Source organism: Apis laboriosa, unplaced genomic scaffold, assembly GCF_014066325.1.
Source record: "Apis laboriosa isolate Shangri-la unplaced genomic scaffold, ASM1406632v1 scaffold16_cov148, whole genome shotgun sequence".
In the NCBI taxonomy this organism is placed as follows: Eukaryota; Metazoa; Arthropoda; class Insecta; order Hymenoptera; family Apidae; genus Apis; species Apis laboriosa.
In genome coordinates this window covers 1,346,112-1,373,815 of record NW_025222129.1, presented here as the reverse complement: position 1 = coordinate 1,373,815, position 27,704 = coordinate 1,346,112, and the positions used below count along the sequence as shown (strand labels likewise).

The window sequence follows — 27,704 nt, the reverse complement described above, 5'->3', positions numbered from 1 at the left end:
CGCCAAAGGCACCAAGTAAAAGAAATAACCTGACTACTCGAACGTTTGAATCCAATTGCTTTTCCTGTCGCACATTACCATTTTTTGGCACTATTTGGCCACCTATTAAAAATCAAAACACATTATCACGTGTTTTATTATGTCGAGTTAGGTGTGAATCGTATTTATAACTTTAATCTCACAAAGATTTATATTTCAACTTAATTTATAATATTTGTATCTTTGAAGAAAAATTTATGAATGGTCAAATTTAATATGCAATATCTATTTCTTTTTTGCTTTTAATATTGTAATGGTTCACTTTCAATGAAATTATTCCGTTATTTCATCCTACTAGTAAGAAAAGGCGAAATGATCTATATATATATATATATATATATGTGTGTATATATATATTATGTATAATTTTATCCTTATATAAATAAAACAAAAAACGACAATGGCACAGAATGTTACTAAACTTGTTATGTTAGCTTTGATTTAGCATTCGTTTAATTATTGGCAACGTGACGAATAGTTTAAATATTAACGTTAGTTTCGAATATCATTCCCTTAATCATTCCTACTCTAGTTTTGCTGATTTCGTCGCATCTCTCATTTATTCTACACATTCTCTCCGTTTCTTTCTCACAGACTCTGTGTTCAAATATTATTTTTGTTTTTTTTTTTTTTTTTTTTNTTTTTTTTTTTTTTTTTTTTTTTTTTTTTTTTTTTTTGAGAAAACTTCTGAACTTTATCTCGTCTGCATCTCTTGGATCATTGTGCGTCCTTGGAAACTGACTAGCACATGGATTTTGAACAAATAAATTCATTATGTCTTTTTCGACATTTCCACTTATACGTGTTTTATAAAAGCTCCCGTGACAATCGTATTATGCATACATGTAATCATTAACAAATACGATACTCGCGAGAGTCTTGTTTCGTTAATGCTGAAATACGAAAAAAATATTTTATATGAAATTTATTCATTATCACTGTTGTACAGAGCCGATACCAAATATAACGCCCATTCTCATCTTGATATTACCGAGTCTTTATTTCCCTTCTAACTTATTCATTGCAAAGTGCACAGCAAAATTATTGCCACGTGCAATAATATTAGCGATGTTTGTAAATCGGCGAACAAGCGTATAATGTATTTTTATATAATGTTTTCGGTACCGTTATAATTGGCAATTCACGTCCATTCTGCTTACAAAATATATGAGTCTCTCGGCAGTGATGTCGCACTGTCTTCTCATACTTTCAATCGAGTCGACATTTAAATTATTTGGAATCACATTCCTATTAAATCATCGCAATCAACTCTAAAAGATGCACAACAATACACTGAGATACCTAAATATATACAATATCCTAACGAATAGCGAACAAAATTTAAAGTATACAAAAATCACAAAGTGAACAAGAGGCACGATACTATTCTTTATGAGCTGCATAACATACGGAGGAGTTTTTTTTTTTTTTTTTTTTTTAAAGCTTTTCTTCTTTCTTTCATAAGAAACGACGCTGCAACTTAATATCAAGATGTAACGTATCAATAAAAAATATATATATTATGACTGGAGAAATCTTACATCTAAAGCAATTCTCTCATTGCAATAGGTATAAATTTTTGGTAAACAAAACAATATGCATAAATAACTTGTATACTACCTGCTTTTGTGCAACATCACTGTCAGGAGGTCAGGTATGTCGCACACACCTTGCTGTGAAATCATGCAGATCAGTCTATCATATTGAAAAACATCGACTTGTATTGTTCTATCGTTCGATGATAATTGTCACGGATTGGACTTACTAAGGAAGCTAACCAGCATTCGTTCATGTCTTGCACTCAAACGAGCAAATCTTTTAAGTATCGCGATCCTAAGTGTCGCGGAATTTGGTGTTAGTTAATTTTTGCTATTATTGCTACGTGGACTTGCTGGTTGACTGTTCGCTTGTTGCGCGCGTTGTATATAAATGTTTAAAAGCTTCAATTTGCTGGTATATAAACAACTGAGATGAGGTTTCAACAACTCTTCACCAACTGCCAAGTGTATTGCTACCATACAGAATACAGCACTTTTGCGTACTGCACTTTCAGTATCATCATATGCCTGTACAAAAATATAATATTGTATATTATGACAATAAAAAATCTATTTTTGGAATATATTTAAACTCACTTTGATAAGACCAGGCATAACTTTTGATAAATGAGGTTCTATTGCATCACGACCCCAATGTTCCACAACCTTATGAAGCATTTTTATTGCGCCCATATTCAAGGGATATGGTTCAGTAGTTATTATAGTTGATACTAAGTGAATAACTTGTTCTGGTTTTAAAACCATTGCTATCGTTGCAGCACACTTTTCCGCCATCCATAGAACCTAATAGAATGAAAATATTAATAATCGTTTATATACTATGAAATTAATTTATATACTTACTGGAGATCTGGAATTACTGCTACTGGAAGAATCTTGTTTTTGATCATCTAACTTATACGCGTTAATCACTTTTAAAACCAGTAATTCAGGATAAACAGAAAAACTATCTACAAGTTCCGTACATTTAAGCATATCAATTAGAGTTTGAAGTACTTCTACTTGCATCTTCTTACTATCGTTAGTCAAACTATCTAATAATGTTTTGAGCAGTTTTCTAGATAAAGACAAATAATTACAATTCTCATATTGTAATGATATAATTCAAACGCATGAATTATATATTATTAATAATACATACTTAAAATTTTGTTTAATGTACAAGGCATCTCCCTCACGAACGTATAATTGAAATTCTTGTAATGCTGATACTTTTTCTTCGGTTTGTGTCATTTTAGATTGTAATGTTTTAATCATATTATCTAAAACTTCTGGCCTTTTTATCGAATCAGGTGATGAACCTGATATAATTTAATACATGAAATTTAATACATGAAAAAAACATAAATAAGTCAATATTATTATATTGTATAACTTTAAACAATGCTATATTTACCATGCGTTTTGTAACCATTATTTTCTTGAGGTAGAATTAGATCTCCTGCAATAGTATCACTTGAACCATTTACTGTAATATTAGTAACAGATCGTCCTCTTTGGGTAGGAGAAGAAACGGAAGATGAACGACCCTAAAAATAAAGCTATTACATATTTCAATTACTATATTATTTTAAGAATATTAGTTATTTAATTACCGAATTGCATAATGTAAGTCCTTCCATTTTTTCTTCTACATCAGCCATATTGCTAATTCCACTATCTTTACTAGTAGTTGCTCTTTCTAAACGTTCAAAACCATAATTTTGTATTTCAGCTGTTGTACGTCTTAAGGATCTGTAGAAAATACTTAAAAATTAAAATGACTAAAAATTATAAATAATAAAATTATCAACTTAAGAATATCACTCTTACTTATAAACTTCTTCCAAATTTTCATCCGCATTGTCGATATCAGTTTTACCTTTCGAACGAGCTGGTGAGCTCTGTGCTCTAGGAGGCGGAGTTCCAGGAGATGCAGGATTACTCGAACCTGATGATTTTCTTAAATGATTCTGTACTAATGGCAATGCCGCTTCCTATAATATATATAAATATACATATAATATATATAAATATACATGTTCAATATAAATAGAATATTCATTTATTACAAAAACATTCTATATAGTAACTAACCTGATAATACTTCGGTAATTCAGCTAATATCATAGTCACTTTTGGAGGATTTAAATTATATAGCGATATAACAGCATTTTGTGCATGTCTTCTGACTTCTTGACTTTTAACATCATTCGACCAATCAAGTAACCTTGCTAATGCTGTTCCTGCAGAACTATTAAGTGCAGATGGTTGTGCTGTTTCTGCTATTTGTGTAATAAACATAAGCGTCGCCACTTTTACGCGAGAATTTGGAGTTTGTGTTGGATCTGTTAAATACCTCATTACAGCAGGTAAAAGTTGCTCTCCTGGGAAATATTCTCTGCAAATTCGGAGAGAAATACAAATAATTAAAATAAATATAAAAGTCTATATTAATTTCAAAATTAATAAAAATTACATCCATTCTTACCTAACAACTTCAAGCGTTTTATGAATTTTTGCTTGTATCGAACCAAGTAAGTCAGTGCCTAATTTGTTCAAAAGTCTTGCACATAAAACATAAAGCCAATCGCCAAGATCTTCACTATGAGTAGTTATTAGTTCATTCAATGTGTCCAAAAATAAACTGAATACTTTTGTGTGAGAATCCATGAACATTTTCGTAAAAATATCCGTTACTTTTCGCAATTCCGTAGCTGTAAGCGTATTTCCGTTTGAAAGAAAATGTTGTAATCCAACTAAACCTTCTTTTCTATCGCCCCAATGTTTATGTGCACAATTTTCTATAATTTCCTTAATATCCTGAAAATTAAAGGATTATATATTATATTTTCTATAAATATATATAATGTAAAAAATTTGTCCACAATAAAAATACTTCAAATGTATTTTCAATCGAGTTCTGCTATATTTCCTTTTTTGGCAAAAGAGTATAGTGTAAGGTATCGAATATGTATGAAATAAATGAAAGTGAATATTAAATTTAACAAACCTTTGGGATAGACTGATCCCACATATCACGATATAGTCTTTGTTGAGAGCCACTCCATGAGAACGACTAATGGGTAGATGGACGATGGACAGATATGGAGAACAGAACGGCGCATCGCATTAGTCCAAACCAAACAAATACGCCGCAAAAAAACCAAAAGAAAAAACCAGACATGCGTTATCTACAATATAAGATGCTGAAAGCTTGTTTTTTAAGCTTGTGATCTACTATTCTACTCTGTCAAATTCAAGAAATAGATATTTTGATATTTTTCGAATATGAATAAATGAAATTCAGCGGAAATTCAAATTGTCTAATTAATTGAAAATATAATTTATTTTACATGAAATAATAAATTATACACATGAGCACATAGCATGAACTTGTCTATAATTAAAAGCAAATATGTTTAAAGCATTTTCAAATTGCATAAAAAATAAAAATCTTCAAATAAAAATAATATTGCAAGCTCTTAATTTCATTGTAAATAAATTAGAAAAGCATTATTTAAATAAACAAAATAAGATAAGCATTATGATAAAATAAGTGTAATGACTGTAATGAATAGTTTGAGTGATACAGTAATGAATTATATATTTATAATAATGAATAAAGACGTGTATGTTTTAATTACATGAAATCAATGTATTTTGTGTTGGATATTGGATATTCTATTTTTGCATTATTTTATTGTGTATTTTTTTAATGTGATGGATCTGATAATGAGATGATGAAATAATAGCTATTCTATTAATAGTGTCCATATCATTCCTTATACTTACATCGTTTGGTCGTCTAAAACTGTCCATACTTCGTTCAGAACATATGCTGCTAGTTTCACTATCATCGCTGTGATCACCTTTTCCTCTTGGTGTTCTTGTATAATTATCAATATTTTCAAATGTAAGCGCATCCGCCAATGCTGATTCTGCTTCGCGTGATTGTTGCAACATCTTTTGTGCCATGACTGGTCTGGATTGAGGTCTATCCGTTGGAGACATATGTAAACTTCTTCCTCTATATTTTATATAATATTCCTTATTCGGTCAAGATTAAAATTAAACAAAATTAACAAGATAAATATTACCGTATTTTGCTTGCAAAACTTCTGTCCATTCCAAACCTTTGTGGGCTTGGCTCACGACTATTACCAGTACTTCTGATTCCATGTCCAGATAACCGTCTAGGTCTTGCAATTAACGATTCTCCTTCACGATTATAAGTTGCATAACTCAGTCTTGATGATGGAGATCCTGATCTACTGCTAGCTATTATATATAACATATAAATTTTATTAAATTACACGTTTCTTTAAAAAAATGAATTTTTTTTTTTTTTTTTTTTTTTTTTTTTTATGAACTTACGCTGAGATTGCGACACTCCAGACATTCGAGTTCTTGTTCTTGCCGTTCTTTCTGGACTAGCAACAGCAGTTGTGTCTGGTGATTTGCTAGGACGTGCTAAATGAAGAAATTATAATTCATTTGAAATATATAATAAAAAAACTACTAGAATAATTGAAGATTCTAGCAATAAATACTCACGAAGCGATGCTTTCTGTCTACTCATGTTCGCATACATCATTCTCGCTTTAGCTCTTTGTGCGGCTTGCAAATCTATCGCACTAGTCGACCTAACACTAGAAGTTCCACGATCTGAAGAAAAGATTAAAAAAATTAAAAACTGAAAAAAATTTACTATTCACATATATTAGAAGCAACAGTGCATGTTCTAAGTCATGGTGATATTTTAAAACATCAAACGAGAAGATAACAATTACAATGACTATCAGTGGGTCTTTGGAGGACTGGGATACCAGATTGACGATATGACCGTGGTAAGGACGGCGTTCGTCTGAGTGGGCCATGTGGTTGACCCGAAGTTTGATGCAAATTTTCCGTACTACCTTCATATGTTTAATATAAAGAGGAGTCACAAAAGCAGCATGAAAAAAAGCGAGAAGTATTTTATATACCGAATTGTTCTATCTTATATTTGTCTCTGCAATTACATCAATACCAATCCTATTTCAAATATATATCTATTTCATTTTCGATAATTGAATAAAAATATGGAGATATACCTGTAACACTCATGACTGGTCTGGATGTTCGGGGACTAACGCTCGCTGATCTCGTAACTACATTTAAACTGTTAATGCTACCGCTATTGCTGAGAGACATTAACGAACGCTTATATGCAGTGTCAAGGCTATTGAGCAATGCTTCTGCTTGTTCCGGGAAATGATCTTTGAATGCCCAGTACGATCTGAAAAGATTCGAAATACAATCTGATACCTTTTCAATAAAGGAAAAATAAACGAAACCAACAAGAATATTTACTTCCTAGCAAAAGCTCTTGCTTCCGAATCTGAATCTGCAATACCTTTCTTGATCGTGTCTTGCAATGTAGTCACGTGTTTTTGTAATATTTGAGTAGGCCATATTTGTAAAATTAGATTTAGATATTCGCATGAAGCTCGACGTATGTCTTTACTTTTGTGACTTAAGCACGATGTGATAATTGGCACAAAACGACTGCAATGTGTATTTTGAAGAATAAACCTTACTGCTACGGCACCAGCTGTTGCCACAACCTAAATGTGCAAAATCGTCAATGTAAAAGTTTTTCTATGTTATCACAATTGTTCTTCGTCAATATCGACGCTAAATAATTACGAGTCTCACCTTGGCACTATTTTGTATGAGATTCATTAAGGTGAATAAGACTGCTTCTCCAAAGCTGGCAAACTTATTTTTTAACTGTTGACTAAGATATGCTAAAGTAATGCAAGCTTCCCTTACTACTTGCGATCTAAGATCCATGCAAGCAACTTCAAAAGGTCTTTGAACATTCTTCAAATTTTCTAAAAAGTTTTCGAAATTCGTACCACCTGCGATAATGATTGCTCTTAATTTTTTCATCTGTAAAAAAAATTAAATTTTTAGCATATATAATTCAAATCGATTAGCATTGATATTATAATAATATTATCTTGATACATACACTTTCTGTCCTTTGTTTCCAATCTTTTTTATCATCACCAACATTATCTTTTATAGTTTTCATTTGCTCTTCAAGATCTTTTGCGGAAAATAAATTTACGGATGGCACATCTTCGAATGTTGTAAGGAAAGTTTCTTCATCGACAGCACCAGCTTGAGCTGAATATATTAATTTTTTTTTTCATATTAATGCATATATTATAATATTATTTTATAAGATATTGCCTATAACATTTTTATTTTTTTATTTAGAATATAGAATATTAAATATTTTAAAAAATTGTATAAATCTTATTGAAAAATTTTAATTATATCTTTAAATTTAGAACTTTTATATTTTAATAAAATATTTTTTAAAAAAATGTTTCGTATGACATTTTATAACATTGAATATACTTTATGATAATTTAGAACATTGTTAAATGAGAATGATATAAAAAGCAAGACAATTAAATAATAATTACGAATATATATATAGCGTTCTAGAATTTTATGCTCGCGTGAAATGAGACGCAAATAAAAGAAGATAAAGCAACATTGAATAAGGGATTCGTATCAAATATGCATAGTGTATTATGAATATTAGTTCGATTGAATTTGAAATTTTTTTTTTTTGTACTTATATCATGATGGAAATTCAAAAAGAAGAAAAATAATACAAAAGCTAAAATCGTTTCATAATATATATGAAAATTTACGAAAAGACCATCATGATATATTACAAAAATAATATGCCAATGAAATTTTAGATACCTGATGTCGATTTTACTGACACGTTTCTTTTGACGGTTGTAGCCCTTGGAACCATGGAAGGTGTATTACCAGGCTGAGCTGTCATGCAAGCGAATAATTAGCATTCTCGTCATCGAAACGTCAACAGTTTATCGACATTTTGTATTTTTGTAATATTGTTGGAAAGAATATTATTAATATCATACGAAATGCTGAGCCATAGTAAAAGAAAGCAAGAATTGTTAGCACGCTTCACACTTGTGCATTGGTTGCAGTGGAGGAACATGTGCTTTCCTAATGTATTAATTTTAGGAATTATAACATTCACGTGAAATAATCCGAATATTTGTTTCGTACATAAATAAAGCACTTATAACACACAAAGCGCTTTAATTTACATATAACATAATAAATGATGTAACTAAAATTTATAAATCAAATAATTAAGTATATCATTAAAGAATTAAAATTTTGAAAGCTAATTTACACGGAGCATTATTGTCTTTTCTTTGACTTCTTTATAATGTATAAATATACTTATGAAATAATTCAAGTTATTACACATACTAATTAATACGATAAATTTTGCTAACATGTCTATGTGTATATATGATAAAGGTACAAATTAAAAATTAATTTAGAACCTATTTCAAATGAGTGTAAATTACATCATGCTTAAAATATAACAATAAAAAATGATTTATATATTTGGATATTGATATTGATATTGATTTTTACATAATTACAAATACCATTAGATTTAACTCATATGTACCTAGAGTTGAAGATGAAGTTTTTGCTGGACCAAATTGTCCTCTTTTTAGAGGAGCAGCTGATCTTTTCACAGGAGCTGATTTAATCTAAAATATTTAAATTTATTTCGCATTATCTTGCGCATTTTTAAATATTTAAATATACTTTAAATTTTTAATTAATACTTACAGCTCTATCTGTTTCATCAGAGATTTTCCCAACTGAAAAAAATATGTTAAAAGTTTATAAATTTAGTAATAATTTTTATTTTCTAGCGAAAAAGTTTTTTTATTAAGTTGCATAATAAATTTATCAGTTAAAAATAAAATTTTTTTTTAATTAGTTTATTTTATCCTATAAAATTTTGTACCTAAATCTGGATATAGCCATGGTGGTTTATGAATATCACAATGGCATCCTCTTGCTCTAGCACCTGGATGTTTTACAATATTATCCCATTGGAGAATCCATTTACTACTTGGATCCCACAATTTTTTATCAATACTGGGATATTTTTTTAATCCTCTATGTAAGCAACGATGGTTGCTTGACAACCACGTTTCAGTATCATTCATTTTAATCACACTTAACTTTTTTCAATCACAATTGTATGACAAAATTATGAAACGATCTCTTACGACAAAGTACAAAATGTAGTTTATATTTTAATATAATTTGAAAGAAAATAATTATAATACAAAACGTCTTCATTTTGGTACAATAAGTTTATAAATTTTCTTATATTTTTTTTTATAATGATATGATAATAATCAAAATTATACATATGAGAAACAAAGTTTGATAAAGTTGTTAACAAAAATATTTCTGCAAGAAAAAACAAGTTTTTCACTTATAAAACGATCGAAAAAAAAACGATTGAGAAATTAAAATTCCTTGAATTTACGCTTCTTTTCTAGAATGTGTAAGATAAAAATAATCATTATGTATAGTACACGTCAGTGAAAGTGATTTGAATTATCCTCTAACGAGGCAAAGAATTCTAATAACTAATTAATGATTTTTTTTAATTGCAATTTCATAATCAGGAAATTTTATCGATAGAATTTTTCGAGAATACAGAAATTTAAGTCATTAAAATTTACGATTGTTAATAAAAAATATATATATATAATTCCATCTTGAAATTTTATTGTCTACTTTCATTTTTCACTTTTTATGCGAAATTCCTCGTTTAACATAATCGCAACTATCGTCTTTTTCTTTCACTTCCTCAACCGACGGGAATCAATAAATAAAACAATCGAATATCGAAAGAATATTTTTTTCTAAAATAGATATCAACTATGTCCAATCTATACACTGTTATATGTAACAACGATAACGAATATAAATTTTTTCATTCGTATAATTATAAAGATAAATAAGATAAATAAAGATTCATTTTTATCATTCTCATGATCGAATTATGAGATATCGAATAGCAGTTGAACGCGTTAAAATGAGAAGTTGGCTTTGCATTCACGATATCACTGCTAATAAGCACAGCAATGAGAGACGAGAGAGTTATTTTCTCACGTTACAGATAACATGCTTGGCATCCTTATTACGTTGACTTAATCCAGATTTTACTCAACGACGTTTCGCATTTCCATTTTGTGTAAGAATTTTTCTACAATTTACAATGAAACAATCGACGACGGAGTTGAAAGAGAAAAATAAATTGCACTTCCAAGGATCATTGCGTCATGAGCACAATCCACAGACACTTACGCGTAATCCATTAGCACACACGTGTATATGCATGAGTATTTATTTATGTTTTATTATATCAATAACGAACGATCACGTAAAGATCTTCGATTTATATCTTGGAAAAATTAATTTTAATAAAACGGACAAACACAATTTTCTTTGGGACAAAAAACAGAAGAGTAACTAGAAAAATTATCTAATAATTCAACCGAAGTTATTTGTTCATTGTACTTGTGAAAGTTCATTAATAATTCAATCAATTTAATGATTTTTTTACTGATTTTAAGAAAACATTATATGTATAAATATATATTTCTTCGAGAAGGATTTCCATTTGAAACACATCGACTCCCGTGTAATATTATAACATTATCTATTCGCTTCGAAGACGTCAATGATGGTAAAAATTTATTCGTATTCCACGTGTTTCAATCTTGAAATGCGACAGACACGATGATTATTTTTCAGGATACAATTGTCGATAGTTTCGTCGTATTTTTTTAAATAACACGCATCCGTTAATCCATTGTATCAAGAAGTTAACAAAGGAATTGCCTTGTCTTTCACTAGACAACTGACACACGATGTACATATGCACGGAAACGTTGCACTACTTGGTTATAATCGTTATCGCACAATACCGAACTAAATAACTTTTTAAAAATATTCTACGATAAATATTCGCTTAAAATATCGCGGTGTCTTTCAAAACATCGAGGACAACCAACACGGCAGACGTTTCTGCAACAAATCCATCCTTCTAGCCTTTCTAATGGAGGAATATTGTAATAACGTATTTCAGCAGCTGCGTTTGATCAGGTAAACAAACGAGTGGAGAGAAATTGAAACGATCGTCCTTGCCCATTGTCCGTGAACGGTAACAACACGTATCGCTTAGAACGCGTCACACCGGCCAGATCGTGTTCGGCTCGTGACACAGAAAAAAACACGATCAAGATCACTAAGCAGACCGTCACGATTCTGGATACGTTTTCTCGATGAGTCCACGATGTCTTCACTTCGTCATACACGCGTCTCTCACGTTGCTAAATGGCGACTCGTTTACAAACTCCCGTAAGCGCTGCGAGACCGTCGCGAGACCCGAGCTAAAGTCGGACAGGAGGAAGGGGACCTTCCCCTATCGAGTGTCCCTCGATGGGGGCCAAACGAGGGACCCATAACATTCGAGAACCCATCTCTCTGTTACGTCTCGACTATTAGAGAACTTGGACTAATTTCTTTCTTTATAAGATTCTTCTTCTGAACGAGAAACGGCAAAAGATAGGTGAAAAATCCGATTGACAACCCTACATTTGAAAGGAAAAGATATATATTTAATTATTATTACTATTACATATATTACTATGAATTTATACAAAGAATACGATAATTTTTATCTCTTCCTCGTTGTACTTTCACTTTTCACTGTCCAGCAGGTTCTATTCTAGCTTTTTAAATTAAGACGCGTTATCGATTGATTTATCACAACAAGATAATAATAATTAAATGTACACCATATTCGTCGAAAAAAAAAAATAAATAAAAAGGCCGAATGAAACAAATAAATTGACCTGATTGTAAAAGTATCATACAAATTGTCCCCGAGTCCAGGTGTAAAACAAGTGATTAATGCGATTCCATTCAATTTGCTGTCGTTTAAACATCTTCCAATGTGCATGGAGAAAAATCGATAATACGAAAAGGGAGAGTAACGAAGATTAATATTGATTCGAGTAAGAAACAGGTCGTGCAATGAATAAGGTAAAATTATTGCGGTTGCGTTCGAATTAGATTCCCTCTAACGGAGGGAAACATTACATCCTTCGTCCAAAATTTTCCAATTTTTTTTTTTTTTAATTTATAGAATTGATACAAGAAAAGATTTTATAATTAACACGAATGCCGATGCATCGCGAGGTATAATTAAATCCACCACGGTATAGGAAGGGAAATAAGTGGATCACGGTGCAATTACAATGTTTATCTGTAATAAACAGCGCGTACCGTCATCGAGAATTCCCTACCATGAAGCACGAGGCAAGAAGTTGAATACAAACAGGACCGTGAAAACGACACACAGATAAAGCTTCGATGAAGAAATAATTTGAGCCAGTAGCTATCTCAGGATAATTACACGTTCCGAATAAGAATTTAAAGATGCAATTAAACGTTCGCTTAATCTTTATTCCGAGAGAATTAAAAAGAGACAAGTATTAAATTAATTATCCGGTCCATGCATTTTTATATTGATTCGCATTGTTCCTTCTTTTTTTTTTTTTTCAAATGCGTTACCGAATATGCTTCGAAAAAATGCAAGTCCGATCATTTTGATCGAAGCGGTTCCTTTAGAAATGAGTAATAATTTCACGAAAAAAAAAAAAGGGAGGTAGAGAAAAGTTTTTCCTTGAGAGAACGAATTCGTGATCACGTTTTTACATTTTACATGATAAGAATATTAATAATTACGATCATAGATATAATTAACCTCGCAAGGTGTGGGACTGATTAATTCCTCTATTTCAACGAACTTTGACGCACTACCACCTTCTCTTCATTTTCCTAGAAATTCAATAGGAATCAAGTGCGGAATAAATTACCGATAGAAAACGAGATATAGCGATGGTAATTTCATCGGAAATCGTATTTACAGTGTCTGTCATTCATTGGTGAAAGTAACGTTATTTATTGTTTTTATCCATCGATGAGATACGTTCGTGCTTCCGATTTCCCATCAAAGAAAGCTATAACGAGAAACAACGAGAAAAGATAGGAGAACACGATGCGCGTCTTTCCGCGTGCGATTCTCCATTGTTCATCGCGCGTAACAGCCATCGTTAGCCACGATACTAGTGCCACTAGTAGAAGAAAAAGGAAAACACGAGTGCCAATTCCACACGGAACGATTATTAAATATATTGCTAAGAACAAGAAGAAGAAAATCGCCCACGTGAATAAGCACGTTTTGAACACGATAATGCTATCCTTCTTATTACATAATAGTATGAACACACTGTGTACACATTATCGGGAGAAAACATGCCTTTATCATTATTCCAAGCAAACGGTGTTGCGGGTCAAACAAACGATTATCCTATTAAGGTAATTAATCGACTTCTTTTTTTTTTTTTTTTCCTCTTTTAAAAACCAAGAAGAGGGGAGAGAAAAGCACGTTGTGCTCGTTTCGAAGAAAGGGGAGAGGAGATCGTTCACAATTCAAAAACAACGGTTGCTACAACGAACGATGAATTTGTTCGTCCCAACTCGGATAGTTGAAAACTTTCTTCCATACCATCGTTGATCTTTTTTATCGATCAGTCGCACTTATCTTACTTTCCTTGCGGTAGAATCGCATAGTTTTGTCGATAAGTTGGCGAGTGCGAACGAGTTGTTGCGGCTTGTGTGCCGCGCAGCGAGAATGTCAGCGAGAGTCAACAAGAGAGGATATAAAAAGGGCATCGGTGCGCTATTCAGCGCTTAATATCTGATCATGCACAGAACGGTGAACCACGGTAAAACCGTACACCGGTGAAGATAAATCTGTGTTACCACCCTACCTTTCACTTCTCCTGTGTGCACGTGTGCACGCGTCTCAACCGTTGTCCTCAGGGTAAGGTCGCATAATAAGAAGGCGAGTTCAAGCTGAACGGTGTGGGTGCTAATTTCGATCGAGCGGTGAAGGGTAGGGTGAATAATCTCCGTCCCGGTGAAACTGTTGGTGCTGGAGAAATATACGTCAGAGATTTCCTATCGTTGCCAAAGGAAAAAAAACCAAGTATTCCTCCTAATCTTGGATATAGTTTATAATCGATCAAACGAGCCGAAATTAAAAGGGAACGGACGAAATTAAAAATTGACGTGTAAAGAAAAAGCTGTTTCGCCGTAACGTATAGGTTATACGTATGTGCTACGTGGAACGTTGGAGAAATCACGGTATACGGAATACGTGAACTTCTAGCACAGTCCTGTGATCGTGGGTCATAGGGAAAGAGAGAGCGAGAATACAAGACTTATGCAAATTTTTCCTGGTGCCGTGCTCGTTCAACCTTTTCGTGTCACACGTCGCGCGTACAAGGATACTCGTGGCGCTAAGCTGCATACGGGTACGCAGTGCAAATTCCACACCGAGAAAAATGATCGCATTATCATATGACAAGAAGAGCTCGACGGAAGGCGAAAAAAAAAAATAGTTGGCCTAAATGCATTCGTTTTCTTCTTCGTATATATAAAAAGGAAAGAACAAGAAACGAGAAGAAAGAGGATAGAAAATTTCGTAAAAAAAAAAATCAGTATCAATAATAACGAAGAATTTTTAAATGATAATAAAAAAATTCATCCTGCGTATCATGGATGAAAAAAGGAAGAGACAGGAAGATCGATAGTTAGTTCTTCATGGTAATTTGGCGTTCTATTAATATATCTGAAATCAAGCGAAGAACCGTAATTTCCTTGCCAAGCCCATGTATGACCTAATCGTGATCGAACATCGAAGAATAAGAAATGTATTCCTTATTTAAATGTAGACATCTTGTCTCGGTCGTAAATTCGAAACGCGTAACAAAAATAATTCTGTTCATCACCACTTTTTTTTACGAATGTTTTGCATACAAGTCGCTACAGTCCAGCTGTATAATAGTTGTACAGTAAAAATATTTAGTCGAGACAGTATTACTTAAGCCGAGATGTATACTCTTTTCATTTATCGTTATATAAGAGAGATATAGTCATATTTTTTTTAACAAGAAACAAAGATTAATTATACAATGGAATACATATGTGCATCATGACTCATCAAGAATCTCGGCTTATCCGTACTTTTTACTGTCTATCGGTGTCGTTGAGTTGCATTTTCCTTTTTTTAATCAGTATTGCAAGTAATATGTTAAGTATTCGGTTGCTGGCGAGATGTAATATTTGCAATCGAAATTCGAATACCCTGGCAATAATCTTACAATGTTACAAGGCCGTTTGTTTAAAGCAGAACAGCTTTAATACGGTATGAATTACAGACAACGTTTGAAACAATACACCGCCGATATTGCATAGTACACCATAGCTGTATATATAATATTATGTAATATCTGAGAATAGATAACACGAATTAGTAATGTCATTGTGTTCAAGGAAATGACATTTAATGCGATACAGATACAACTACCTTTGATTTGACACGTTTTTTTCCTTAAAAAAAAAAAAAAGACGATCTTTCAGTATCTTTTCATGGAATTATTTGATGAGATATTATACAATCTCCAAAGAAGTTATAATTCGAATAAAAATCAACATCCGCATCGCACAGAAATATAATTCCTTAATCGTCTCGAACTTTATAGCTTTATATTTTCTTTTCCTTTTTTCAATAATATTACATTCACATTTTGCAGAAAAATCAATCTCGAAAAACGCGTATTGTCGAGTAAAGTATTACTCAAAAAAAAAAAAAAAAAAAAAAAANAAAAAAAAAAAAAAAGAAATGCGTACAGTGGTTACAATCAAACCAGAAGTTCGAGCGGAAAACGTGCCAGTGCGACGTAATTAAATTCAAATTGGCTATGTTTTACCGTGCTGAATTAAGTGAATATTCTTATCACGTTGAAGAACAAGCGGTCCTTGCTAAATATTCATCGTGTGTACCAATAACGTGGACAATGAAGGAGAGAGGGAGAGTGAGAAAGCAAGAGGCGAGGAAGGAAAGAACGAAGGTTGGTCTTCTCGGTCTATTCGAAGGTATTCGCAACGCGATAGCGTTCATGGCTGTGGGATGGCAGCACGATACAGCTTGAATAATATAACGGAGATGACGCGCGTGGCAATCGGTTTTTATACCTTCTCCGACTTAATTTACCGGATACCTGCTGAGAAGGAAATTCGATGGATTTACTCACCATCCGAAGACATTGCTAGAGGCAGCAGGTCGCCGGCCGCTTTCAATTGATCGAATTTCTCTATCAACAACAGTAATCTGCAACACAAAATCAAACGTATTAGTTAACACGAAACGTATACGTATGACTTCAACATACTCGATTAGAATTACTAATGTAATTATATTCTTCCAAGTATAAAGCAGTTTAACATATAAAATCGTTTCGGTTAAATCGGTAGAGAGAGTAAAAAAAAGTAATGTTTAATTTGTACGTATGCAAGCGGAAAGCCAAGATTTCGATTTCCCTTTTTTCACTTACTTAGCTTGCGGTACATTGTGCTTTCTCTGCAAATCCACGCGTAATCTCTCGCCAACGTGTCTGTAGATATCCGCTAATGTGTTCAAAGCAGTTTCTCGCACTTTTTCAGATGGATCTGATAATAATTTTACGATACTCGGAATCACTCCTGACAACATCATTTCATCAGCGCCGTGTCTGTAAAAAAAATTCATTAGTATAACCGGATGTTTTAACGATGTTTTTAGCTACTTTTTTTTCCTTTTTTATTTTTATTTTTATTTTTTTTTTTTTTTTGTAATTTTAGTAATTTTCCACGGGTCCTTACTCGTTCAACGTTGTTGTTAACAAAATTAGAGCTTCTTCCCGTAATTTTGCATTCTTATGATTAAAGGCCGGCCGCAGTCTATCCAAAAGTTGTTGAGGAGTCATACATCCTTTTTCTATTATTTTAAGAAGCACTAGCTGCGCTTTTTCTCGTGTCGCATCTTTGCTGTCACCTATTAAAGCAACACGTCATCGATATCTGTATATTAATTGTACCACTCGTTATTATAAATAAAGGAAACAAAACTTGTAGGGACCGGTTCTATATTTATAACTCTGTCATAATATCTCGTCTCGTAATATGCGGTTGAACTTCCGTGCCTATTTCATCTGGAGCTCATCTACTCACGATAAATGATTCAAAAAAATATGAAACGAAATCATAAGAAAACGTTGTCATGATAAAACAAATTAAATTTACCACTATAATTATACATTTATTGGCTATCGATTTCATTTAATTCCACGAAATAATTACTCGTTGAATAAATTTCAAAGAGCGAATAAATTAAAATTTATTAGAAATAATTTATGAATACCGAAAGACAAACAGGTACAAGAAAGTTGGCGACACTTACCCAGTCGATCTATTGTTGGTTGAATAATAGTGGAAATATAAGGTTTGAAGTCGTGACCCATTCGATCCGCTAGAAACGTGAGGATTTCTAAACCATTCTGGACGACCTGGAACAACAGAATCAAGAATCGGTTAGATCTATATATCGGTATATATCGACGATTATAGAGGAACGATTGTCCCCTTTCGTTTATACAGAAATCGTTCTAAATCTTCTACGGCTTTCTAACCGTACCTACCAAGGCAATCGGGGTTTGCTGGGTAATTTACTGAACATAGAAGACGTTTATACGCGCTGCTGTGACGAGAGATTAATTAAAGGCTCGGCGAAAAAAATGTGTACACGGAAAACCAGTTTGTCGAATAACGTCACGAATATCGAACACGAGCTCAACATATCATATATTGATATATATGATTGCAAATCAAAAAAATTTATAAGAAGATTTAGCGTTTTTCGTATTATTAAAAAAAAAAAAAAAAAAAAAACATATTTTGAAATCAAGATCTCCCATATTTAAAAGGTTTAAAATTCCTTGCATCAATATCGTCAGAAGGGTCCAGGGTATATTGATCCAGGCAAGATAAACTCTGCTTCCCTGAAAGCTAAAAAATCGTAGACCCCTCGCTTTCCCTCTTGTCGTAATTATACTTCGTCTGCGAATCCTCTACATGCACTCGTAATGATTACTTCACGGTATTTTCTTTCCTTCTTTTTTCTCCTTCCCCCCCTCCTTTTTTTTCTTTACCTCTGCGCTTTCATCATAAAAAACATAATTGCGGAGGTTTGAACGAATTACACACATTCCGGTTTTGTGGTTACGCGCAAAATCAATAAGAATTTTTCGTGCGTACAGTTCGGTGATGAAATTTAATAATTTAATTGTGAAACATACACGTCATCGATTCTTAATGAAAAGATTTATAATTCTTTTTTGAGAAATCTATCAGTTATCTTTTTCATCTAGGAAGTGAGAGTAACATCACGTACCGTTTCGAATACTAAGTTCAAAATATACATTCAATCTCATAAAAATATCTCCTATCTAATTAAGAAACGAAAAATATATAATATATTCGATAATATAATATAATATAATATAATATAATATAATATATAATATGATCGAACGGCAAAAAGAAATGAAACGTTGTAAAAATACTACTAATCCGAGGGAGATATCGAAGATTGAAAGATGAAGCTGGGATTTGAGGGTGAACGAACTGCTCCTCCGGGAGGAGGACGAGCAGATCAATATAGAAAGTGCAAGTGTAGCTAGCGTTCGGTGCATTTATCGCGGTAGAACCCCTCAAAGTAAACCCCGGTTGTGGTTGCTTTGCGACGAGAGGGAAGAAAAATGAATATTCCTCCGTGGGCAGCATGGCCGTTCGATCCCAATCGGCATTGGCAATACTCCTCGGCCGAACTCGTGCCTCAAGTGCACACGGCAAATCCAATGTCACTGTCTGCAAAAGCGTCCATTACTCGGCGACAGTTTAAATACATTTAACGAAGCGCTATACATAGGCATATAAACCTATTTTAGTGTCGCGGGGTAAACGTTCTCTCAGGGCTGTCGTCTGGCTGTGACATCATTGCTCAGCACCGAGACTTTTCGTTTCTCTTTCTGTCTTAACTTTCATATAATTAGCACACGGTTTAATCGTTAACAGCCTAGCGAAACGCACCCGCTCGAACGTGTTTAATCTCTCACGATAGAGATATCTTAAAGCTATACCAAATACGTGTGTGTGTGTGTGTGTGTGTGTGTGTGTGTGTGTGTGTGTGTGTGTGTGTGTGTGTGTGTGTGTGTGTGTGTGTGTGTGTGTGTGTGTGTGTGTGTGTACACATATATATACACATTCGAAAGAGATAATTGATTATGCTATTTTTAAAATTGCATAAAACAAAAAATTGATTAAACGTATCGCGGAATGCGACATGTATTACTTGACATAGATAAGACTCGAAAGAACTTGAACTTTATCTTAATCTTCTACTCCAAACAAAGATTCCTCGACTCGACTACTTTAAACGAAAAGGTTAACAAAATTTGCTTTCGATGCGCATCAGCGAAAATTTGATCATCCACATATCTAACACTCACAACTTTTATTTTTAAAATTTATAATCTAGGAGAAGAAAGAGAGAGGGAGGGAGGGAGGGAGGGAGGGAGGAGAAAAAGATTTGACAACGCGACCTTTTCTTAACTCGCCCATCAAGTAGATCATCGGGAAGTAACAATAGAATGAACGTGCGCATGGTTCGAAAAGCGTTCAAAGTCGGCGCGTAAACGTGGAACGTGGGCGATTTGTCTGGCCTTATTCGTCAAAGTTGGGAGCAGGGCCCGTTAAAACTGTTAAGTCCACGTGGGAGGTGGCTACTCCTCCTACTTGCAGAAGAGTCGTTCGCAGTGAAATGCATTTGTACTTTTGTTGCGGAACATCAACACGAGACAAATAGATGGATAAAACCTATTCAAGTGTATAATCGCTCTTACGCGGGAAAGGCGAACGAATTGGAACAAACAGATAATATTCTCATAACATTCTTCCGAGTTAGAAGATGATTTCACGGTTTTGTTATCGCACTGTTTGTTACGAGTTGTACTTATTCTTAGTTTGGCTGACTCGATACGTTGTAAATGGAATGCAATTATTAATCGCACAACATGGACCTTGTGTCACGTATCTGCCTAAAGTAGCGCGAGAGCTGACGTAATAAGTAGAATGAGCAATTACGGCCAAACCGTGTTGTTCGGACAAATTTTTCTTCGGTTGATTATGGTATATAAGAGGACGTTGATTTAGTAACCAACGATCATAACCAAAACGAAATAAACCGCACTGCGTCAATTATGTAACGAGAATTAAGTATTGATTTAATAAACACCGATCATAATCAGATAATAGATTTAACGATATACGAGTAGGATATAGATGAAAATATACTCGATTTCGATGATATCTTTTTTTTTCTCTCTTAAAGATTCATCTTTAATCTATTTTTCTTGAAAATTATGCTTGATCTATGATCGATTCTATTATATATATATATATATATATATATTATTTTTGAGACGAGATACTGATGTATCCAATTAAATTAAAAGTGTAATTGCTGCTAGCCAGCTATTAATAATTTATGAAATAACAGACGGCACGAAGGGTAACCCGGTTGCTGTGAATTCCAGCTCGCATTATCAAGATACCTATCGTTTTTACGCGAATAAAATCGAGCGCGATCGTGCAAAGGTATAGTTATGCAAGTTGCACAAAATAACACAAACTAATGCGACACAAAAAAAGCATCGAGACCACAAGGCGAGGGTGATGTCATGCTTTAAATTCAAAAAAGGAAACGTTTACGACGAAGAAAAGAAACGGGAAAACGATAGGGAAAAAGCGAGAGAGAGAGAGAGAGAGAGAGAGAGAGAGAGAGAGAGAGAGAGAGAGAGAGAGATTACGGACCGCAATTTACGTTGTTCTGTGTCCTTGACATCAATACTGGTGCACCGATGGTTTGCAAAAATGGTTCAGTTAAGATTTTCTATAATGAGGCATATTGTTATTCAATAGTAATAAGATATGAGACAAGTTACGAAGAGAAATCTTATCGAAACAAATATGAATTATACAATAATTCCGAACTTTGTTCCTTTAATCTGAAAATACATTAAACGATAGTTAAAATCTTTGAATATTACATTAATGTTTAATTCAGATATTGACCTAATTTAAATGCAGTGTTAATTCTCTGTGAATTTAAATATTGCTAGATTTTAAGTAATATGATATAAACTTTAAATTTTATCATATTCAAAATATAATTAAAATTTAAATTAATTAAAATCTTAACTATCATTGAAATAATTGAAAAATAAATCTTTTAGATTAATTTTACTGCGAGAAGGTCAAATATATCCGCAACATAAAAAACTTCGGTCCAGATCGATAGAGATGATATATCCTGTCGAAATAGGAAGGCTCATCACGTAGTAGGCTTCCTGCCAAAATTACGACAATGGTGGGTTCGGTGAAAATTAAAAACGAACGGTAGTCTGCCTTAATCACAACGTTTTCATTAAGAAGACAGACAGTCCGAAGTCGTAATTCTTCGATCAATGTATTTCTTATTCTCTGAGACGTGACTAGAAATCTTCTGACAAATATTAAAGTATGCCTTTGTAATTTTTTCACGATTAATCTTATCGACTAAATAATAGGCTTCATAATGTTCTGAATCGATATATTACATTTTATTCGAAGATTAAATACTAGTATTATTTTCAATATCCTAAAAAAAAAAAAAGTTAAATCTTAAGAACGATTGTTATCTATTTACTTGATATTTACTTTCTATTTTCACAGATATTTTGCACATTCTGTTAATATTTTCAAGCTAATAACGAGACTTTAACAAGTGATAAATACTAGATAATGATGTAAAATAATTTATATTTATGATCTTATTTTTAAAATGCAATTCCTTTTAGTTACCAATATTGAACTCCAGTCGAAAGAAACAAAAAATTCTTTCATGTGAAGTTTCCGAACTTTCCACCTGGTATTTCTACAAAAAATTATAAAAACTTGAGATTTTCCTTCGCTTATTGATTACCTGCGAGAAAAACTTAAGAACTGAGTAACAACGCGTGCAATAATAAAAAGCAATTCTAAATATAGGAATGAATGGATAACTATACATATAAATATGTTGGTTTACTATGCTTATTCGTACATTATACACAGAGAAATATATACCGTACGTGATATACAAGAGATCCTTGGCTCATATATTATGAACGAGATTGAATCGCAAACAACTTGATTAATTAAATATTGCTTTAAATTTAAAGGACTTTTGTTTATTTTCTCGTAGACAGAAGACCAGGATAATATAAAGTTATCATGTATGATGAAATTTATTAATTTTTCAATTATTTGATGACATCATTCTACGACGAATTTCTATCAACCAAGACGAATCAAATTTTTGATCAATGTCTACAAGATGTGTCTCTTTATTTTAAGAAATATCATTCTAAACGTGCATGTGATTTTTCCATGAGATAATTTGTAGAAACTCGCCCGGAAATAATAAGAAAGAATTAAAAAATTTTACTTTTTCAGCGACTTTTCCTCAAATGCTTATTAATAAGAAAAAAATATTCGTATAACATATGAAAAAAAAATTCCTTTGCTTAATTATTTCATTCATAACTTCTCTTGTTCATATTGTTCTTATTCATTGATCGTATTCTTCAAATATAAATAGAAACATTTTAATAAATTATAATACACTTAATGTTTCTTTATCGCATCTCAACAAGAGAATAATAAAGACGATTAGACACTCAACTCGTGGACAAGAATATTCTAGTCTGATTGTCTTTATTAGGAAAGGATTATACTCACGTACAAATGGTTTCGTCGAAGCTGTCTACGAATCTAGATTTCGATGATTTCAACTTCCTTACGTCGATTTTTTATGTTTTTCCTGTCGGAAATTTTTGCATCGAAAGTTTTTGCATCTATTATCAGAGAACGTTTAACTAAAACCAATGACTTCAACTAAACGCCAATCGTTCAATCACATACTCCATGACATACTGTACCAAAGGACATTTTACGTACATGGTGTGAAAGTTTTTCCCATATACGTTCCTGAAGCAGAACCAGCCCAAGTTTTCTGGTATCTTGAAGAAGAGTGAACTCATTGTGAATAATCGTTTTCGTTTAAAGCACATGATGTAAACAAATGATTATTTTAATTGAAAATAATTAATTACAATATCATCATAGGAAGAATATTATTCAAATTAGAGACATATTATTGATTTTTAGTAGATTTAAAAGAAATAATTTCTAATACAAATGAAATATATATTAGGTTTAAAATGATATATACATTTATAGAATCATATCCATGAATAAAAATAATTTAAAACTTTGTTTGAATTATCAACTATCGTAGAATGTTGAATATGAATATGAAATAAGAGTTTGAGATTACACAGCTGACTCGATCTCTAAATGAAGAAAAAAAGCTACCAATTTCAGTGAAATATACTTTTCGAAGATGAAAATTAACTTTATTGTTAAAAATTGGTAACGATAACACATAAATCAGATTTTAATTACTCGATTGAGTAATTAAAAAAATATCGAATCTTTTGACTCTTGTCTAAAGATTTCGTGCATCATCTGTTTTCTTCTATGTCTGTGAAGAAAATATATAAAAATTTAATTTTTTTTTTTTCCTCGACTGGCCGAATAAATTCGAATTTGATTTACAAATCAATCACGTTGCTGTCGCAGGTAGCATCGTCCATTCCCAAGTATCGAGCGTAGAAAGTTTCGAGTATACGCAGAAGATATAGGTCGACCAAAATAAAATGTACACAAATATGTCTTTATCCTGGGAGAAAATCAAAAATGTGATAGATTATGACTTCTATTATTTCGAATATTTTTAATGTATAATATGATTATGTAAATTCAATGAACTGATTTTGAGAGTATTTAGCAATTAAATTTTTTACCTTCTCGTGCATAATGAAATTCAATAAATGAGCACCTCTGCTTGTACGCATACAATCTAGTCATTTTGTTACCCGGCACACCCCACAATGATTTTAATTTCTTTGAAATCATTTTTTTATATAAAACTTTTATTTATTTTTGATTGTTAATCATAATAATGAAAATTAGAATATAAATATCTTCATATTGATATGAATGAATGACTAGGGACAAATCGTAAAAAGTTAGCACATCTTTAGCATGGTCTTGTTTACATAACAAACGATGGGTACATTCATAATCAGCATTAAAAAGAATAATAAAGGAATTTTAAAATATAAAAAAGTGCTACTTGACAACAAAATCTGGTAATGGCTTGGAGAATTCACTTTATATTTGAAATTCAGAAACGATAAAGGAGCACGATGTTTTTGTATATAAATTAGTTAAATGTAAAAGTTCAAAATTATAAAAATTATCTAAAGATTTTCATAATGTTAATTCCCAAGAGAAAATGATTGAAGAGAGATGTTACCTTAGGATTGCCGTTGCTTAACCATGGTATGATGTTATCGATAAACTGTCCGATGTCTTGACATTCGATACTCTTTGTTGCATCTCCTAAATAATTCAACAGCAAACTACCAACATTTAACTTTTTCTTGATGTCCGTCGTTGACAGGAGCGGCATAAAACCATCCATATCACGCGGATTCACCGCCATGGTGGCTAACACGCACGTCGTCTCCACACCTTCACGAGTCTTTGAACGAAACTAGTTTTCACTCGTGCACGTCAAAGCACATAGCTTGTCGTAGTTTCACAATGCACGAAAATTAAACACACGTCTTTCGTCATGTCAATGATGTTTTTCACCAAGAACACGGTTAACAGCGATATGAAACTATCCGTGCAGTTTAAAAGCCATACGCAAAACAGTACTTTTTCTTTGATTGTCTCACAACGGTTGTCGCACGAGTTATTCCAAAATTATGATGCTACAAGAATGATGTTATTTCACAATTTCTCATATAAAATTTCATCAAATGTCACTCATTTAAACAGCATATATTGCTCGCATTTTACTTGTATCATGCACAAAAAATAATAACGAACATTCTAATGTAACGAAAATTATCGGCACCGTGCACGCGACGCCATTTTGATTTCTTAATCATCTATCTCTCTTTCTCTTGAACGATTACAACGCCAATTAGTTCAAACGGACGTCGTTGTAACTATCGATTGTTCATTTCAAATATTTTACGAATATTTTTGCATTTTTAGCATTTTAGACATTATAAATATATTAATTGCTAATATTAATTGATTAACTTATAAAATTGATGTATAGAATATATAATTTTATGTATGCTTTGTGTTTTTTCATTTCATATTTTTTTTCATTCAAACTTTTAAATTTTATACGAATAATGTCCGCTTGAATTTAATTATTACAAATTTTTAATTTAAATTTAAAATTTCAAATATTATTTATTCAAATATTTTATTATAATATTCGAACAATTAAAAAATTAAGTTTCTTTTATTAATATTAGTTCAATTTAGTTTTATTGATAGAATTCAATTTATTAAAAAAAGAAAAATGTTAAAAATGAAGTAGAAGATACGAAGAACATAAACATAGGTAATATATTTGTCATTAATTATGTATTTCTGCAACCGTATTTTAATGAAGATGATAATATATATACATAGTTACAATTACATATACAATGTTATATATTTACAATTACTATTAATAGTTACACGCTTGCATTATATGCAACATTATTATCGTTAAATTTTAGGCAAAAAAATATCTAATAAAATATTTAGGAGCATGATCATTTTTAACTTGCAAGATAACAATATAAGTTTCGACGGCAATTTGGTTTCAAATTTCAAATATATAATAGTTTATTTGTAACACATTTTATGTGCACGAGCGTACTTATTAAAGAATTTTGCATAATTTAATAATTCAATTTATATAAAATTATATAATTATAACTATATTACAATAAAATAAATAAGAATTAATATATCTTTCAGTTTATTCTTTTGTAAAGAACTAAATGTTTTATCAAATTTTTCAAAAGAAATATTCAAAAATAATTATTTTCGAAAAATATTTGTCATTAAAAGGTATACATTTTTTTACAATCTATATATATATACACACAAATTATATAATGTCATGATAGTAGTAGAATAGAAACTTTCAATTAATATGAATTTATCATATTCTTATTTTTAAATTTTGTAAGATTAAAAAAGAAATGATCTGATTAAATTACTATCAAAAATTTATATTGCACTTATTTGTTTATCTTAAATTGTATTTTATTTATCTTTGGTATTCTGCATGTAATAAGGTCATCTATTTGACCTCATTTTATTTTATTTGTTCATAGAAAAATTTGTTAATCTTATTTAATATAGTATTAACAAATACTGTTTACAGAAAATTATGCAATAAAAATAAATAATATCTGCATATGTATATGTATATATATATATATATATATATATGTACATACATACATGTATATATATACATATACATATTTGTATATATTACTCTTTTTTAAATGGCATGCATTTTTTATAAACTACTTTTTAATGCAATTAAACAATCCAACTTTTCTAAATATTAAATTTCTAATTGCATATCTAATTGTATATATAATAGGAGAAATTTGGAATTAATCTTAATTTTTATAAAATAAATTTACAAATTATATTTAGATATTTACTAATTAATAATTAAATAATAGATATTAAAACTGATTCATAGTTAGATTGTCTAAATGCATGATCCAATTATTCAAATATATTAATTATGATTTACATATTTTGTTAACTATAAGGTACATAGTAATAAATATTATATACTTCATTATCAGAATTAAAGAAAAATTCTTTAAAAATGTTCTGCTGAGCTTTGGTAGATGAACATTATTACAATTATATTAAAGCTTAGGTATCTGGAATATCATGCTTATCAAAGCCGTCAATTTTCTATTTAGAATCATATCCTCTTACCTAATAAATTCTACTTAGCACTTTGAAGGAGATTATAATTATTATATCTTAATTTTCAACTCACATTTGCTCTTGCATATTCAGCAATATAAAAAATGAATTGCTTATACAGTTGTACTCTTAACGTAGAGAGACAAAAGATTTTCTAATCGATGGATCTTTGATCTAAAAACTTCATGAGAAATTTTACTTTCTTCATTTCTCTTTTTTTTCTCTTATTATTATTTTACAGGTACATCAACATATTTATATGAGCGAAATGAACAAAAAAAT

The 27,704-nt window shown here is 31.4% G+C and overlaps 1 protein-coding gene across 3 annotated transcripts; it reads right to left on the bottom strand.

Moving 5' to 3' along the window:
- Positions 1-653: 653 nt before the first annotated feature.
- LOC122711385 (CLIP-associating protein 1-A) lies at positions 654-25,513 on the bottom strand. 3 transcript variants are annotated; one of them, XM_043930133.1, is made up of 25 exons: positions 24,919-25,513; positions 17,860-17,965; positions 17,283-17,454; positions 16,976-17,152; positions 16,676-16,752; positions 9,270-9,301; positions 9,103-9,187; positions 7,597-7,754; positions 7,278-7,514; positions 6,933-7,186; positions 6,674-6,858; positions 6,135-6,245; positions 5,955-6,050; positions 5,678-5,858; positions 5,373-5,607; positions 4,591-4,656; positions 4,069-4,400; positions 3,675-3,978; positions 3,411-3,574; positions 3,194-3,332; positions 2,995-3,127; positions 2,740-2,899; positions 2,442-2,655; positions 2,175-2,381; positions 654-2,105 (listed from the first exon to the last, which is right to left on the bottom strand). In XM_043930133.1, exons 1-25 carry the CDS (start codon positions 25,105-25,107, stop codon positions 1,899-1,901), a joined length of 4,221 nt encoding a protein of 1,406 aa, XP_043786068.1. In that variant the 5' UTR covers positions 25,108-25,513; the 3' UTR covers positions 654-1,898. The 3 variants fall into 3 exon arrangements, with proteins under 3 accessions (XP_043786068.1, XP_043786069.1, XP_043786070.1); XM_043930134.1 differs by lacking the exon at positions 4,591-4,656; XM_043930135.1 differs by lacking the exons at positions 16,676-16,752; positions 16,976-17,152; positions 17,283-17,454; positions 17,860-17,965; positions 24,919-25,513 and adding an exon at positions 9,451-9,805.
- Between the last annotated feature and the right edge of the window lie 2,191 nt (positions 25,514-27,704).

What these genes read in the sequence shown, in the direction of transcription:
- LOC122711385 (XM_043930133.1), bottom strand. Translation starts at nt 25,107, where the DNA reads ATGGCGGTGAATCCGCGTGATATGGATGGTTTTATGCCGCTCCTGTCA. An exon ending in GGAAACAAAGGACAGAAAGT is followed by an intron (nt 7,515 to 7,596) that starts GTATGTATCAAG and finishes TTTTTTTTACAG; the next exon opens with ATGAAAAAATTAAGAGCAAT. An exon ending in TACATTAAACAAAATTTTAA is followed by an intron (nt 2,656 to 2,739) that starts GTATGTATTATT and finishes GTCTTTATCTAG; the next exon opens with AAAACTGCTCAAAACATTAT.